Genomic DNA, 16,103 nt, shown 5'->3' with positions numbered 1-16,103 from the left:
AAAGGCTGGTCATGGCTCACATCAAAACCATTATCCCAGAGACCCTAGACCCACTCCAATTTGCATACCGCCCCAACAGATCCACAAATGATGCAATCTCTATTTTTGCACTCCACACTGCTCTTTCTCACCTGGACTAAAAGAACACCTACGTGAGAATGCTATTCATTGACTACAGCTCAGCGTTCAACACCATAGTGGCCCTCAAAGCTCATCACTAAGCTAAGGACCCTGGGACTAAACACCTCCCTCTGCAACTGGATCCTGGACTTCCTGACGGGCCGCCCCCAGGTGGTAAGGGTAGCAACACATCTGCCACACTGATCCTCAACACGGGGGCCCCTCAGGGGTGCGTGCTCAGTCCCCTCCTGTACTCCCTGTTCACCCATGATTGCATGGCACAACACGACTCCAACACCATCATTAAGTTTGCCGACGACACAACATTGATTGTCCTGATCACCTACAACGATGAGACAGCCTATAGGGAGGAGGTCAGAGACCTGGCCGTGTGGTGCCAGGATAACAATCTCTCCCTCAACGATGAGACAGCCTATAGGGAGGAGGTCAGAGACCTGGCCGTGTGGTGCCAGGATAACAATCTCTCCCTCAACGATGAGACAGCCTATAGGGAGGAGGTCAGAGACCTGGCCGTGTGGTGCCAGGATAACAATCTCTCCCTCAACGTGAGCGAGACAAAAAAGATGATTGTGGACTACAGAAAAAGGTGGACTGAGCACGCCCCTGGTGTCTGGTTCTCTCATTTCACACCTCTGTTTTGTTACGGTGTCTGGTTCTCTTTAACACCTCTGTTTTGTTACGGTGTCTGGTTCTCTTTAACACCTCTGTTTTGTTACGGTGTCTGGTTCTCTTTAACACCTCTGTTTTGTTACGGTGTCTGGTTCTCTTTAACACCTCTGTTTTGTTATGGTGTCTGGTTCTCTTTAACACCTCTGTTTTGTTACGGTGTCTGGTTCTCTTTAACACCTCTGTTTTGTTACGGTGTCTGGTTCTCTTTAACACCTCTGTTTTGTTACGGTGTCTGGTTCTCTTTAACACCTCTGTTTTGTTACGGTGTCTGGTTCTCTTTAACACCTCTGTTTTGTTATGGTGTCTGGTTCTCTTTAACACCTCTGTTTTGTTATGGTGTCTGGTTCTCTTTAACACCTCTGTTTTGTTACGGTGTCTGGTTCTCTTTAACACCTCTGTTTTGTTATGGTGTCTGGTTCTCTTTAACACCTCTGTTTTGTTATGGTGTCTGGTTCTCTTTAACACCTCTGTTTTGTTTTGTTATGGTGTCTGGTTCTCTTTAACACCTCTGTTTTGTTTTGTTATGGTGTCTGGTTCTCTTTAACACCTCTGTTTTGTTTTGTTATGGTGTCTGGTTCTCTTTAACACCTCTGTTTTGTTACGGTGTCTGGTTCTCTTTAACACCTCTGTTTTGTTACGGTGTCTGGTTCTCTTTAACACCTCTGTTTTGTTACGGTGTCTGGTTCTCTCTTTTCACACCTCTGTTTTGTTACGGTGTCTGGTTCTCTCTTTTCACACCTCTGTTTTGTTACGGTGTCTGGTTCTCTTTAACACCTCTGTTTTGTTATGGTGTCGGGTTCTCTTTAACACCTCTGTTTTGTTACGGTGTCTGGTTCTCTTTAACACCTCTGTTTTGTTATGGTGTCTGGTTCTCTTTAACACCTCTGTTTTGTTTTGTTATGGTGTCTGGTTCTCTTTAACACCTCTGTTTTGTTACGGTGTCTGGTTCTCTCTTTTCACACCTCTGTTTTGTTACGGTGTCTGGTTCTCTTTAACACCTCTGTTTTGTTATGGTGTCGGGTTCTCTTTAACACCTCTGTTTTGTTACGGTGTCTGGTTCTCTTTAACACCTCTGTTTTGTTATGGTGTCTGGTTCTCTTTAACACCTCTGTTTTGTTTTGTTATGGTGTCTGGTTCTCTTTAACACCTCTGTTTTGTTATGGTGTCTGGTTCTCTTTCACACCTCTGTTTTGTTATGGTGTCTGGTTCTCTTTAACACCTCTGTTTTGTTATGGTGTCTGGTTCTCTTTAACACCTCTGTTTTGTTATGGTGTCTGGTTCTCTTTAACACCTCTGTTTTGTTATGGTGTCTGGTTCTCTTTAACACCTCTGTTTTGTTATGGTGTCTGGTTCTCTTTAACACCTCTGTTTTGTTATGGTGTCTGGTTCTCTTTAACACCTCTGTTTTGTTACGGTGTCTGGTTCTCTTTAACACCTCTGTTTTGTTATGGTGTCTGGTTCTCTTTAACACCTCTGTTTTGTTATGGTGTCTGGTTCTCTTTAACACCTCTGTTTTGTTACGGTGTCTGGTTCTCTTTAACACCTCTGTTTTGTTATGGTGTCTGGTTCTCTTTAACACCTCTGTTTTGTTACGGTGTCTGGTTCTCTTTAACACCTCTGTTTTGTTACGGTGTCTGGTTCTCTTTAACACCTCTGTTTTGTTACGGTGTCTGGTTCTCTTTAACACCTCTGTTTTGTTACGGTGTCTGGTTCTCTTTAACACCTCTGTTTTGTTACGGTGTCTGGTTCTCTTTAACACCTCTGTTTTGTTACGGTGTCTGGTTCTCTTTAACACCTCTGTTTTGTTACGGTGTCTGGTTCTCTTTAACACCTCTGTTTTGTTACGGTGTCTGGTTCTCTTTAACACCTCTGTTTTGTTACGGTGTCTGGTTCTCTTTAACACCTCTGTTTTGTTACGGTGTCTGGTTCTCTTTCACACCTCTGTTTTGTTATGGTGTCTGGTTCTCTTTAACACCTCTGTTTTGTTATGGTGTCTGGTTCTCTTTAACACCTCTGTTTTGTTATGGTGTCTGGTTCTCTTTAACACCTCTGTTTTGTTATGGTGTCTGGTTCTCTTTAACACCTCTGTTTTGTTATGGTGTCTGGTTCTCTTTAACACCTCTGTTTTGTTATGGTGTCTGGTTCTCTTTAACACCTCTGTTTTGTTATGGTGTCTGGTTCTCTTTAACACCTCTGTTTTGTTACGGTGTCTGGTTCTCTCTTTTCACATGTCCTATTCCAGAATATACTACTTTTTTGTAGATAAAGCCCTTCTCCCCTCTGTTAAGAAAGTAGAATTCTCCGCCATTGTTGTTAGTGACCATGTTCCTCTGTCACTCAACCTCTCATTGTATATACAGATCGCCCCCCATGGAGACTTAACTCATCTTTACTTTCAAACAATTCATTCTGCACCGTTCTATCGAATGCAAATTATGTCTTTATTAAGACAAATAAAACAGATTCGATTTCTCCATCTACACTTTGGGAAACACTTACAGTTGTTCTTAAAGGCTAAATCATTTCCTATTTCTCTCTTCTTAATTTTTTTATTTAATTTAAATTGATTTATTTCACATTTATTTAACCAGGTAGGCCAGTTGAGAACAAGTTCTCATTTACAACTGCAACCTGGCCAAGATAAAGCAAAGCAGTGTGACACAAATAACAATAACAACACAGAGTTACACATGGAAAAAACAAACATACAGTCAATAACACAATAGAAAAAAAGGCTATATACAGTGTGTGCAAAAGAGGTAAGATTAGGGAGGTAAGACAATAAATAGGCCATAGTGGAGAAATAATTACAATTTAGCAATTTAAACACTGGAGTGATAGATGTGCAGAAGATGAATGTGCAAGTAGAGATACTGGGGTGCAAAGGAGAAAGAAAAAGATATCAGTATGGGGATGAGGTAGTTGGATGGGCTATTTACTGATGGGCTATGTACAGGTGCGGTGATCTGTGAGCTGCTCTGATAGCTGGTGCTTAACCTGTTTGGCGTGCAAGCCCGACGTCGGTACACTTATGACAACAGCCAGCTCAAAGTGCAGGGCGCGAAATTCAAAAGATATTTTTTTTAAATATTTAACTTTCACACATTAACAAGTCCAATACAGCATATGAAAGGTACACATCTTGTGAATCAAGCCAACATGTCCGATTTTTAAAATGTTTTACAGGGAAGACAGAATATGTAAATCTATTAGCTAACCACGTTAGCAAAAGACACCACTTTTCTTACTCCATCAGTTTTTTACTCCATCAGTAGCTATCACAAATTCGACCAAATAAAGATATAAATAGCCACTAACCAAGAAACAACTTCATCAGATGACAGTCTGATAACATATTTATTGTATAGCATATGTTTTGTTAGAAAAATGTGCATATTTCAGGTATAAATCATAGTTTACATTGCAGCTACAGTCAGAAATTGCACCGAAAGCAGACAGAAAAATTACAGACACCAACGCCAAATAACTAAATACTCATCATAAAACATTTCTGAAAAATACATAGTATACAGCAATTGAAAGACAGGCATCTTGTGATTCCAGACAATATTTCCGATTTATCAAGTGTTTTACAGCGAAAACACAATATAGCGTTATATTAGCGTAGCCACAATAGCCAGAAACACTTGGGCGCCGACGACCAGTTCACATGCACGACAGATATTAGAAATAGCATCATAAAATGTTTCTTACTTTTGGTGATCTTCCGTCAGAATGTTGGACAAGGTGTCCTTTGTCCAGAACAGTCGTTGTTTGGATCTGGAACGGCAAATTTCCCTCTTGATTTAGCATGGGCACTTGCCAAGTGGCACGGATCTCTCCAACGTCAACAAAGTCAGAGAACGGAACACGGCAAAACTCCCGAAAAAATTTCAATAATCTGATTAAACTATATTGAAAAAACATACTTTACGATGATATGGTCACATGTATCAAATAAAATCTAAACCGGAGATGTTAGTCGTCCATAACGACAGCTAAACAGAAGGCAAATCCATGTCCCCTTTCGCTCGCTCCAGAAACAGGAAATGGACGGTCACGTCATACAAAGAGCTTTAATTCCACCTCAGACCAAGATAAACACGAAATTTCTTCTCTCACCGCCTCTTGACAACCAGGGGAAGGTGTATGAAGTGTACGTAGACTCTTACGTATCATGCCCATGTATAGGCAGGAAGTTGAACAGAGCATCGATTTCTGACATTCCACTTCCTGGTCAGGAAATGTGCTGCAGAATGAGTTATGTTTCACTCAGAGAAATAATTCAAACGGTTTTAGAAACTAGAGAGTGTTTTCTATCCAATAGTAATAATAATATGCATATTGTACGAGCAAGAATTGAGTACGAGGCCGTTTGAAATGGGCACGATTTAACTGGCTACTCAATACTGCCCCTTGCAGCCATAAGAAGTTAAAGTTAGTGAGGGAGATATGAATCTCCAGCTTCAGTGATTTTTGCAGTTCGTTCCAGTCATTGGCAGCAGAGAACTGGAAGGAAAGACGGCCAAAGGAAGAATTGGCTTTGGAGGTGACCAGTAAAATATACATGCTGGAGCGCGTGCTACGGGTGGGTGCTGCTATGGTGCCCAGTGAACTGAGATAAGGCGGGGCTTTACCTAGCAAAGACTTATAGATGACCTGCAGCCAGTGGGTTTGGCGACGAATATGAAGCGAGGGCCAGCCAACGAGAGCATACAGGTCGCTGTAGTGGGTAGTATATGGGGCTTTGGTGACAAAACTGATGGCACTGTGATAGACTGCATCCAATTTGCTGAGTAGAGTGTTGGAGGCTATTTTGTAAATGACATCGCCGAAGTCGAGGATCGGCAGGATGGTCAGTTTTATGAGGGTATGTTTGGCAGCATGAGTGAAGGATGCTTTGTTGCGAAATAGGAAGCCGATTCTAGATTTAATTTTGGATTGGAGATGCTTAATGTGAGTCTGGAAGGAGAGTTTACAGTCTAACCAGACACCTAGGGATTTGTAGTTGTCAGAACCATCCCGAGTAGTGATGCTGGGCGGGCGGGCAGGTGCGGGCAGCGATCGGTTGAAGAGCATGCATTTAGTTTTACTTGCATTTAAGAGCAGTTGGAGGCCACGGAAGGAGAGTTGTATTGTATTGAAGCTCGTCTGGAGGTTAGTTAACTTCTCTGGGATATGTGGGACGCTAACGTCCCACATGGCCAAAAGCCAGTAAAAATGCAGAGCGCCATATTCAAATAAATTACTATAAAAATCAAACTTTCATTAAATCACACGTGAAAGATAGCAAATTGAAGCTACACTGGCTGTGAATCCAGCCAACATGTCAGAATTCAAATAGGCTTTTAGGCGAAAGCAAACGATGCTATTATCTGAGGATAGCACAATAGTAAACAAAGACAGAGAAGCATATTTCAACCCTGCAGGCGCGACACAAAACGCAGAAATAAAAATATAATTCATGCCTTACCTTTGACGAGCTTCTGTTGTTGGCACTCCAATATGTCCCATAAACATCACAAATGGTCCTTTTGTTCGATTAATTCCGTCGATATATATCCAAAATGTCCATTTATTTGGCGTGTTTGATCCAGAAAAACACCGGTTCCAACTTGTGAAACTTGACTACAAAATATCTCAAAAGTTACCTGTAAACTTTGCCAAAACATTTCAAACTACTTTTGTAATACAACTTTAGGTATTTTTTTACGTAAATAATCGATCAAATTGAAGACGGATGATCTGTGTTCAATACAGGACTAAAACAAACTGTAGCTAGCCTTCTGGTCTAACAAACAGGACACAACAAGTGACCCTGATTCAAAATGTCCGTTCTTCTTCATTACACAAAGGAAAAACCCTCAACCAATTTCTAAAGACTGTTGACATCCAGTGGAAGCGGTAGGAACTGCAAGAAGGTCAATTAGAAATCTGTATTCCCAATGAAAAACCATTGAAAAGAGAGTGACCTCAAAAAAAAAATCTGAATGGTTTGTCCTCTGGGTTTCTGTTATACTCACAGACATGATTCAAACAGTTTTAGAAACTTCAGAGTGTTTTCTATCCAAATCTACTAACAATATGCATATCTTATCTTCTGGGGATAAGTAGCTGGCAGTTAAATTTGGGTATGCTTTTCATCCAAATGTGAAAATGCTGCCCCCTATCCTAGAGAAGTTAACACTGTGTCCAAAGAAGGGCCAGAAGTATACAGAATGGTGTCGTCTGCGTAGAGGTGGATCAGAGAATCACCAGCAGCAAGAGCAACATCATTGATGTATACAGAGAAAAGAGTCGGCCCGAGAATTGAACCCTGTGACACCCCCATAGAGACTGCCAGAGGTCCGGACAACAGGCCCTCCAATTTGACACACTGAACTCTGTCTGAGAAGTAGTTGGTGAACCAGGCGAGGCAGTCATTTGAGAAACCAAGGCTGTTGAATCTGCCGATAAGAATGTGGTGATTGACAGAGTCAAAAGCCTTGGCCAGGTCGATGAATACAGCTGCACAGTAATGTCTCATCGATTGTGGTTATGATATCGTTTAGCACCTTGAGCGTGGCTAAGCGTCACCCATGACCAGCTCTGAAACCAGATTGCATAGCGGAGAAGGTACGGTGGAAGGTACGGAAGACCTTAGAAAGACAGGGTAGGATAGATATAGGTCTGTAGAAGTTTGGGTCTAGAGTGTCTCCCTCTTCGAAGAGGGGGATGACCGCAGCAGCTTTCTAATCTTTGGGGATCTCAGATGATACAAAAGAGAGGTTGAACAGGCTAGTAATAGGGGTTGCAACAATTTCGGCTGATCATTTTAGAAAGAGAGGGTCCAGATTGTCTAGCCCTGCTGATTTGTAGGGGTCTAGATTTTGCAGCTCTTTCAGAACATCAGCTATCTGGATTTGGGTGAAGGAGAAATGGGGGAGGTTTGGGCAAGTTGCTGTGGAGGGTGCAGGGCTGTTGACCAGGGTTGGGTTATACAGGTGGAAAGCATGGGCAGCTGTAGAAAAATGCTTTTTAAAATTCTCAATTATCGTAGATTTATCGGTGGTGACTGTGTTTCCTAGCCTCAGTGCAGTGGGCAGCTGGGAGGAGGTGCTTTTATTCTCCATGGACTTTACAGTGTCCCAGAACTTGTTGGTGTTTGTGCTGCAGGATGCAAATTTGTGTTAGGAAAGCAAAGGCTAGCTTTTCAAACTGCCTGTGTATATTGGTTCCTAACTTCCCTGAAAAGTTGCATATCGCGGTGGCTATTCGATGCTAATGCCGTACGCCACAGGATGTTTTTGTGCTGGTCAAGAGCAGTCAGGTCTGGAGTGAATCACGGGCTATATCTGTTCCTGGTTCTACATTTTTTGAGTGGGGCATACTTATTTAAGATTGTGAGAAAGCACTTTTAAAGAATAACCAGGCATCCTCTACTGACGGCATGAGGTCAATATCCTTCCAGGATACCCGGGCCAGGTCGATTAGAAAGGCCTGCTCGCTGAAGTGTTGTAGGGAGCGTTTGACAGGGATGAGGGGTGGTCGTTTGACCGCAGACCCACTACGGACGCAAGCAATGAGGCAGTGATCTCTGAGATCCTGGTTGAAGACAGCAGAGGAGGAGGGCAGGTTGGTTAGGATGATATCTATGAGGGTGCCTGTGTTTACAGATTTGGGGTTGTACCTGTAGGTTCATTGATAATTTGTGTGAGATTGAGGGCATCAAGCTTAGACTGTAGGATGGCCGGGGTGTTAAGCATGTCCCAGTTTAGGTCACCTAACAGCACGAGCTCTGAAGATAGATGGGGGACAATCAATTCACATATGGAGTCCAGGGCACAGCTGGAGGCAGAAGGTGGTCTATAGCAAGCGGCAACGGTGAGAGACTTGTTAAATAAACAGTGAAAAATTTAACAACAGCTGATCAACACCATTCTGGGATTAGGACAACAATACTACGTCTCTCCATCACCAGAAATGTACAAAGAAAGGCTGAGTCTTCAAACGTGGCTTTGCCTTCCTGTTGGCCCGCAGAAGGATTTTATTGGATTGGAAATCTATCGATCCTCACTTAACCTCTCTTTTGCTCAAAGATCTGATGCTGTTCCTAAAATTAGAAGATATTAAGTATACCATTTGAGCGTCAACCAACTCATTTTATTCCCTCTGGGACCCGATAATATCCTATTTTGAACAGCTCCAAACACTTCCTCCTGATTAGTACTCTTGGACTCACCCCCACCAATTAAGATTATTGCTATATAGGCCTACAAAATCACCTAATCACCTGAAATTGTTAGGCTATTATGTTTTTGCTTGTATTGAAGTAACGTTGTATCATTTTGTTTTCTGACATGTAACTCAATGACTTCCCTTTCTTTTTAAATGTGTTTGGAGGGGGGTCGAAGGGGGCCAAAAAGGGGAAAATGTGTCGTTACATTTTATCTTTCATTCAGTGTGAACAAAAATATTATACAAATATTTGGAGTAACTACACTGTTGTTTATCCAGCCTCAGTTCTCTTTTATTACAGCCATTGGCCTCATACTGAAATCCTTGAGAGGTTTCCTTCCTCTCCGGCAACTGAATTGCCACCTGTAACAAAGGGGTTGAATCCTTATTGACTGAAGACATTTCAGCTTTTCATTTTTTATAAATTAGTAAAGAAAATTAAAAGCATAATTTCACTTTGACATGATGACGTATTGTGACACAAAACATTTAATATTTTTTAATTTAGGCTGTAACAACGAAATGTGGAAAAAGTCAATGGGTGAGATTACTTTCTGAAGGCACTGTACCTATAGCTGGGAGAGAGAGGGAGCGAAGGACAGAGGGAGCGAAGGACGGAGGGAGCGAAGGACAGAGGGAGCGAAGGACGGAGGGAGCGAAGGACGGAGGGAGCGAAGGACGGAGGGCGCGAAGGAGCGAAGGATAGAGGGAGCGAAGGATGGAGGGCGCGAAGGATAGAGGGAGGGAGTTAGTAGCCAGGAAATTATATTATAGCAGCAGGATATGATGTCAGACTGACCAATGACCCAGGATATGATGAGAGTCTCCATCCAGGTGAAGGGGGTGGTTTTCATACGATACAGCAGGGTGGGGTCACGCTCTGGAGAGGAGAAGGAGGAGGAGATGAGGAACAATTAAAGTTGCAAGAAGCAACGCTGGGATTCAAGCTGTGGGCTTGTTCCACCATCAGGCCAAACTGGACACATCGCCCTAGAATGAGGTTAGTCTGTTATATCTGGTGTAAATCTCCTGTCTTATCTGGTGTCCTGTGTGAATTGAAGTATGCTTCCTCTAATTCTCTCTCCTGGAAGAACTGAGCCCTAGGACCTGGCCTGATGACTCCTTGCTGTCACAAGTCCATCTGGTCGTGCGGCTGCTTCAGTTTCAACCCTGACCTGTTCACAGGACGTGTTACTTTGTCTCTCTCTCTCTCTCACTCACCTGCACCTGCACCTGCTGTCTCGAACTCTGAATGATCGGCTATGAAAAGCCAACTGACATTTACTCCTGAGGTACTGACCTGTTGCACCATCTACAACCACTGTGATTATTATTTGACCATGCTGGTCATCTATGAACGTTTGAACATCTTGAATAAGAATCTGGCCTTAATGGTCATGTACTCTTATACTTCTTCTCAATAGGGGGTGCTATTTGCACTTTGTAATTTCGTTCCCAAATTAAACTGCCTCGTACTCAATTCTTGCTCGTACAATATGCATATTATTATTACTATTGGATAGAAAACACTCTAGTTTCTAAAACCGTTTGAATTATATCTGTGAGTAAAACAGAACTCGAGTTAGAGCATTTTTCCTATGAGGATGTGAGAATGCAGAATTCTGCAAGCTGTTTCCAGGTCAGTTTATTAATTTGCCTGTCTTCTATTGGTTGAGATGCACTGCATACGCCTTCCCCTGGATGTCAGCGAATAGTGAGATTTGAAATGGAGTCTCTAGGCAGATCTGAGAGGTTATAAATAGCTTGGGAACAAAGGGTCCTGTCTTTCTTCACTTCGCTCTGACGCAGGAAGGACCTTGGCATGTCGTAGTAGAAAGCTCCGGTTATAGCTCTTAGATATATCCGGCTCTGTTTTTATTCGATATAGCTGTTAAAGACATCATAATGTTGTTATTTTAAACCGAGTTATATCAGTTTATGTCAGTATATTGCGATTTTCGGATATTTATTAGTGTTGCGTTCTAGGGAGTTGGTGATGTCTGGCCCACATGGCTAATGTTTACTGCTAATTGCAACGTTGAAGACTACATTCTACAACCGAGCAACGATTCTTTTGGACAAAGGACACCTTGCCCAAGATTCTGATGGGAGTTCATCAAAAAGTAAGAACTATTTATGCTGTTAATTCGTTGTTCTGTTGAAAAATGTAAAATGCATAATCCGCCATTAATTTCCGTGCGGTCTCGCTTTAACGCACGCTGTATGTCGTAGTAACGTTAATTTAAAAAATGTGACACAGCGGTTGCATTAAGAACTAATGTATCTTTCATTTGCTGTCCAACCTGTATTTTTTAGTCAAGTTTATGATTAGTTATCGATTAGATTAGGTGCTTCTCCAAGATGGCGCCGGACAGATTGCTTGAAGTTTGGCTACTAATCACATTGTATAACCACGATTTGTGCCGCTACATATGCACATTTTCGAACAAACCCTATATGCATTGTGTAATATGATGTTACAGGACTGTCATCTGAAGAAGTTTATGAAGGTTAGTCAAAAATTTTATATCTTTTGCTTGCTTGTTACGATCGCTAACCTTTGCTGCTGGTAAATGGCTTGTGTTTCTGGCTATTGTGGTAAGCTAATATAATGCTATATTGTGTTTTCGCTGTAAAACACTTAAAAAATCTGAAATATTGGCTGGATTCACAAGATCTTTGTCTTTCATTTGCTGTACGCTGTGTATTTTTCAGAAATGTTTTGTGATGAGTATTTAGGTAATTCACGTTGCTCTCTGTAGTTATTTTAGTCGCTTTGGTGAGAGTTGTGATGGTGGCTGCAATGGTAAACTATGATTTATACCTGAAATATGCACATTTTTCTAACAAAACATATGCTATACAATAAATATGTTATCAGACTGTCATCTGATGAAGTTGTTTTTTGGTTAGTGGCTATTTATATCTTTATTTGGTCGAATTTGTGATAGCTACCTATGCAGGAAAAAAATGGTGGAGTAAAAAAGGTGGTGTCTTTTGCTAACGTGGTTAGCTAATAGATTTACATATTGTGTCTTCCCTGTAAAACATTTTAAAAATCAGAAATGATGGCTGGATTCACAAGATGTGTATCTTTCATCTGGTGTCTTGGACTTGTGATTTAATGATATTTAGATGCTAGTATTTACTTGTGACGCTATGCTAGGCTATGCTAGTCAGCTTTTTTACTGATGGGGGTGCTCCTGGATCCGGGATTGGGAGGAATTAGAGGTTATAATCTCCACCCGGCACAGTCCAGAAGAGGACTGGCCACCCCTCAGAGCCTGGTTCCTCTCTAGGTTTCTTCCTAGATTCCTTCCTTCTATGGAGTTTTTCCTAGCCACCATGCTTCTATATCTGCATTGCTTGCTGTTTGGGGTTTTAGGCTGGGTTTCTGTACAGCACTTTGTTACATCTGCTGTAAAAGGGCTTTATAAAAACATTTGATTTGATCTAATCCTTACCATACTTGCCAAACATCAGAACTCAACATCAAACAAATCATGCAATATGCCTTTGACATTTTATTTTTCAGAACCGCTGGGCTGATCGGCCCCACATTTTTAAATTAAACATTTTCCATTGGTCGATCTGAATGTGCTTACATATGTTGAGTCTCGGCAGTGTTTGGAACATGTGTACCAAGTTTTGTTACAATACAAAAATATCTGTGTCTGATTTATGTATTCTGATTTATGACAGAATAATAATAATAATGAACCCCAACAAATACAATAGGTTTCACCAGCTTCGCTCCAGAACCCCTAATAATAGTAATAATTACAGCCACAAGCTGTGTTGCCGGGGTTTTCGCTAGGTACTGTTATTCATTGTTGGTAAATGTTGAAGTGAGCTGAGCAGTTGTAATAAGATGGCAAGAGTTAGTGATACCTGAAGAGGGGCATTAGGAGTAGTGATAGTGTTAGTGGTACCTGAAGAGGGGCATTAGGAGTAGTGATAATGTTAGTGGTACCTGAAGAGGGGCATTAGGAGTAGTGATAATGTTAGTGGTACCTGAAGAGGGGCATTAGGAGTAGTGATAGTGTTAGTGGTACCTGAAGAGGGGCATTAGGAGTAGTGATAATGTTAGTGGTACCTGAAGAGGGGCATTAGGAGTAGTGATGATGTTAGTGGTACCTGAAGAGGGGCATTAGGAGTAGTGATGATGTTAGTGGTACCTGAAGAGGGGCATTAGGAGTAGTGATAGTGTTAGTGGTACCTGAAGAGGGGCATTAGGAGTAGTGATAATGTTAGTGGTACCTGAAGAGGGGCATTAGGAGTAGTGATGATGTTAGTGGTACCTGAAGAGGGGCATTAGGAGTAGTGATAATGTTAGTGGTACCTGAAGAGGGGCATTAGGAGTAGTGATAATGTTAGTGGTACCTGAAGAGGGGCATTAGGAGTAGTGATAATGTTAGTGGTACCTGAAGAGGGGCATTAGGAGTATTGATAATGTTAGTGGTACCTGAAGAGGGGCATTAGGAGTAGTGATAATGTTAGTGGTACCTGAAGAGGGGCATTAGGAGTAGTGATGATGTTAGTGGTACCTGAAGAGGGGCATTAGGAGTAGTGATGATGTTAGTGGTACCTGAAGAGGGGCATTAGGAGTAGTGATGATGTTAGTGGTACCTGAAGAGGGGCATTAGGAGTAGTGATGATGTTAGTGGTACCTGAAGAGGGGCATTAGGAGTAGTGATAGTGTTTCGCAATGAAACCTTTCACATAGTCAAACACACCAACAACATTATATTACAGTATTCCAATGTTAGGATTATTTGGCTGAAATATGGCACGATTCCACAATTGAAATCAATTAGCATCAGTTTCACCGAGGGACTTTTATTTTGAAGGCAAACCGCAAAATCAACTATTATGGCTGACTAATGGTTATTGTGGTTAGCATCACATAGCTCAGTTCTCAGTTTAACAACAGTCTCTTTTAACCCACTGTAAATGTGGTGTAATCTGAACCTTAGTGAAACTGTACCCTCGTTTCTAAACTTCAATTCGATTAGCGCCCTATGCCTACATGAAGTTTGGTGGTCTGTTACAAACACATTTAAAACAGACTGTAGGCCTAAGCAACGTGAAGTAACGTTAGGCAGCTAACGTTACTACCTATGTCTTAACGTAGCTAGCTAGTCCGCTAAGATTAAGTTAGCTAGCTACCACCTATCCACTTGAGCTGAAATTGTGGCACTGCTAAAGTCTCAGAGACTAGAAGCAATCAAATAGCTTAGATAAAACCACCACACAAGTTAGATAACTTTTTACAACACACAGAACTTTATGACTGAAATCATCACTGAAGCTTAACATGTCATTTTGGTTTAACTTCACATGGTTAGCCGACCTTGCTCACAGGTGCACGAAGCAGACTGCTGAATGAATTTAGAAGTGTTTTGTCTTTTCGTTTAGTCTCAGGCCGTGAAGAAAACGTTCTTATTTTTGGTTGTCGTTAATGGTGTGTTAACGTCACCAACTGGACTGGAGTGTAGACCATGGAAACTCTAACCCGTTTTTTAACCTTACCAGTCAAACCTGTTTTCCTTGAATAAATACAGTAATTCAATACCACCTGAATGTTTTCTTAACCATTTAATTAACCTTGACTGCTAAATAGTGTTATTCACAACTATGGAATTTTTAGACATCAAAGAATCTCATCAGAATCCTGGAGGGACCGGTCTGTCAATATGTGTGAGTGTGTGTGTATGTTCGTGTGTGTGTGTCTAGAATATGTCTGTGTGGTCCAAGCTGTTGGTGTAATGTTGATTCCATAGCGCCACTATCAGGACAAATTGGACCGATTGACGTATGATGAGCTACTTTGTGCTTTATACTGCGACTTGCCAAGTATCAGAACTCAACATGGAACAGATCATATAAAATGTCTATTTTGGACCTTTTCTACTGATGTTAATTACTTTCAAAGTATGTTTGTCCATCAGCTACTGGACTGATCAACACCCCATTTGGTAAATAGCATCTATCCACAAACAACATGGCTGCTTTATGCTAATGAGCTTGCATAATGTTTTCTGGGAAAACCGCACCAGCATGTGCCTAATTGAACCATACTTTACATCTTAGCTAGACTCATATCCCTGAGCATGTGTGCCAACTTTCATCACTCTGAGTCAAACAGATCAATAGGTATAAACATCTGCCTGTTATAGCGCCACCATGTGGTCAATCTAAATGTGTGTAAATATGTTCAGTGTTTGGAACATGTGTACTAATTTATATTACAATACAATGATCCTTGTCTGATTTGTATGCATTTACTGTATGTGCGAAACCACACCCACATGAATGTTCATTGGTTAAAGTGGCCATGTTGTTTTTGTTACTGATCTGGACAATGTTGTGTTGAGAGACCTTGGTCCATACATTACACATGTCAAGCTTCCTGCAGAGGGGTCAATCGGTGCTGGAGGATTAGTGTTTCACAAAATAGGGTGAAAACCATGACGGACTTTAACGGTTCTTGAGGAAAATGTGTTCCTTGTGAGGAGATGAACATATGGACCAAATTTCATTACTCCAGGTCACACATGGTGCGCTGCTTGAACCCCTAATTAAAGCTGCAAGCAGCAAAGCCGGGGTCCAAACTTTGTACCCACTGCCACCATCAGGACAAATTGGACACATTGCCCTAGGATGGACTTCTTCTTTACTCCTGACCACGCTTGCCAAATTTCAGAACTCAAAATCAACTAAATCATGCAATATGCTTTTGATGTATTTTGGTCCATGTTTTCTGATATTGACGACTTTAAAGTGTTCTTCTCCATATCTGCTGGATCAATCGGCACCAAGTTTGGTAGATAGCAACTATGGATGCACATCCTTCAATGGAACTGTTTCTAGAGTCTAGACAACAACAATAGAGAAAGTAAGAAACAGTCTGTCACGGCCGTCGTAGGGAGGAGACCAAGGCGCAGCGTGATAAGCGTACATTCTTCTTTATTCAAAGAACGAACACTGAACAAAACGAACAAAACAACGAACCGTGAAGCTAATATGGCTAGTGCAGACAGGCAACTAAACATAGAATAAGAACCCACAAATAC

The 16,103-nt window shown here is 41.5% G+C and overlaps 1 protein-coding gene across 1 annotated transcript in view; it reads right to left on the bottom strand.

Moving 5' to 3' along the window:
- Positions 1-16,103, bottom strand: part of LOC120056726 (short transient receptor potential channel 6-like) — an 82,785-nt gene that overhangs the window by 34,873 nt on the left and 31,809 nt on the right. Inside the window, exon 9 of the mRNA XM_039004931.1 lies at positions 9,827-9,901. Coding sequence (XP_038860859.1) covers positions 9,827-9,901 — 75 coding nt within the window. The remainder of the gene's footprint in view (positions 1-9,826; positions 9,902-16,103) is intronic.

This window comes from Salvelinus namaycush, chromosome 12, assembly GCF_016432855.1.
Source record: "Salvelinus namaycush isolate Seneca chromosome 12, SaNama_1.0, whole genome shotgun sequence".
In the NCBI taxonomy this organism is placed as follows: Eukaryota; Metazoa; Chordata; class Actinopteri; order Salmoniformes; family Salmonidae; genus Salvelinus; species Salvelinus namaycush.
This window is presented reverse-complemented; position numbering and strand designations above follow the sequence as displayed.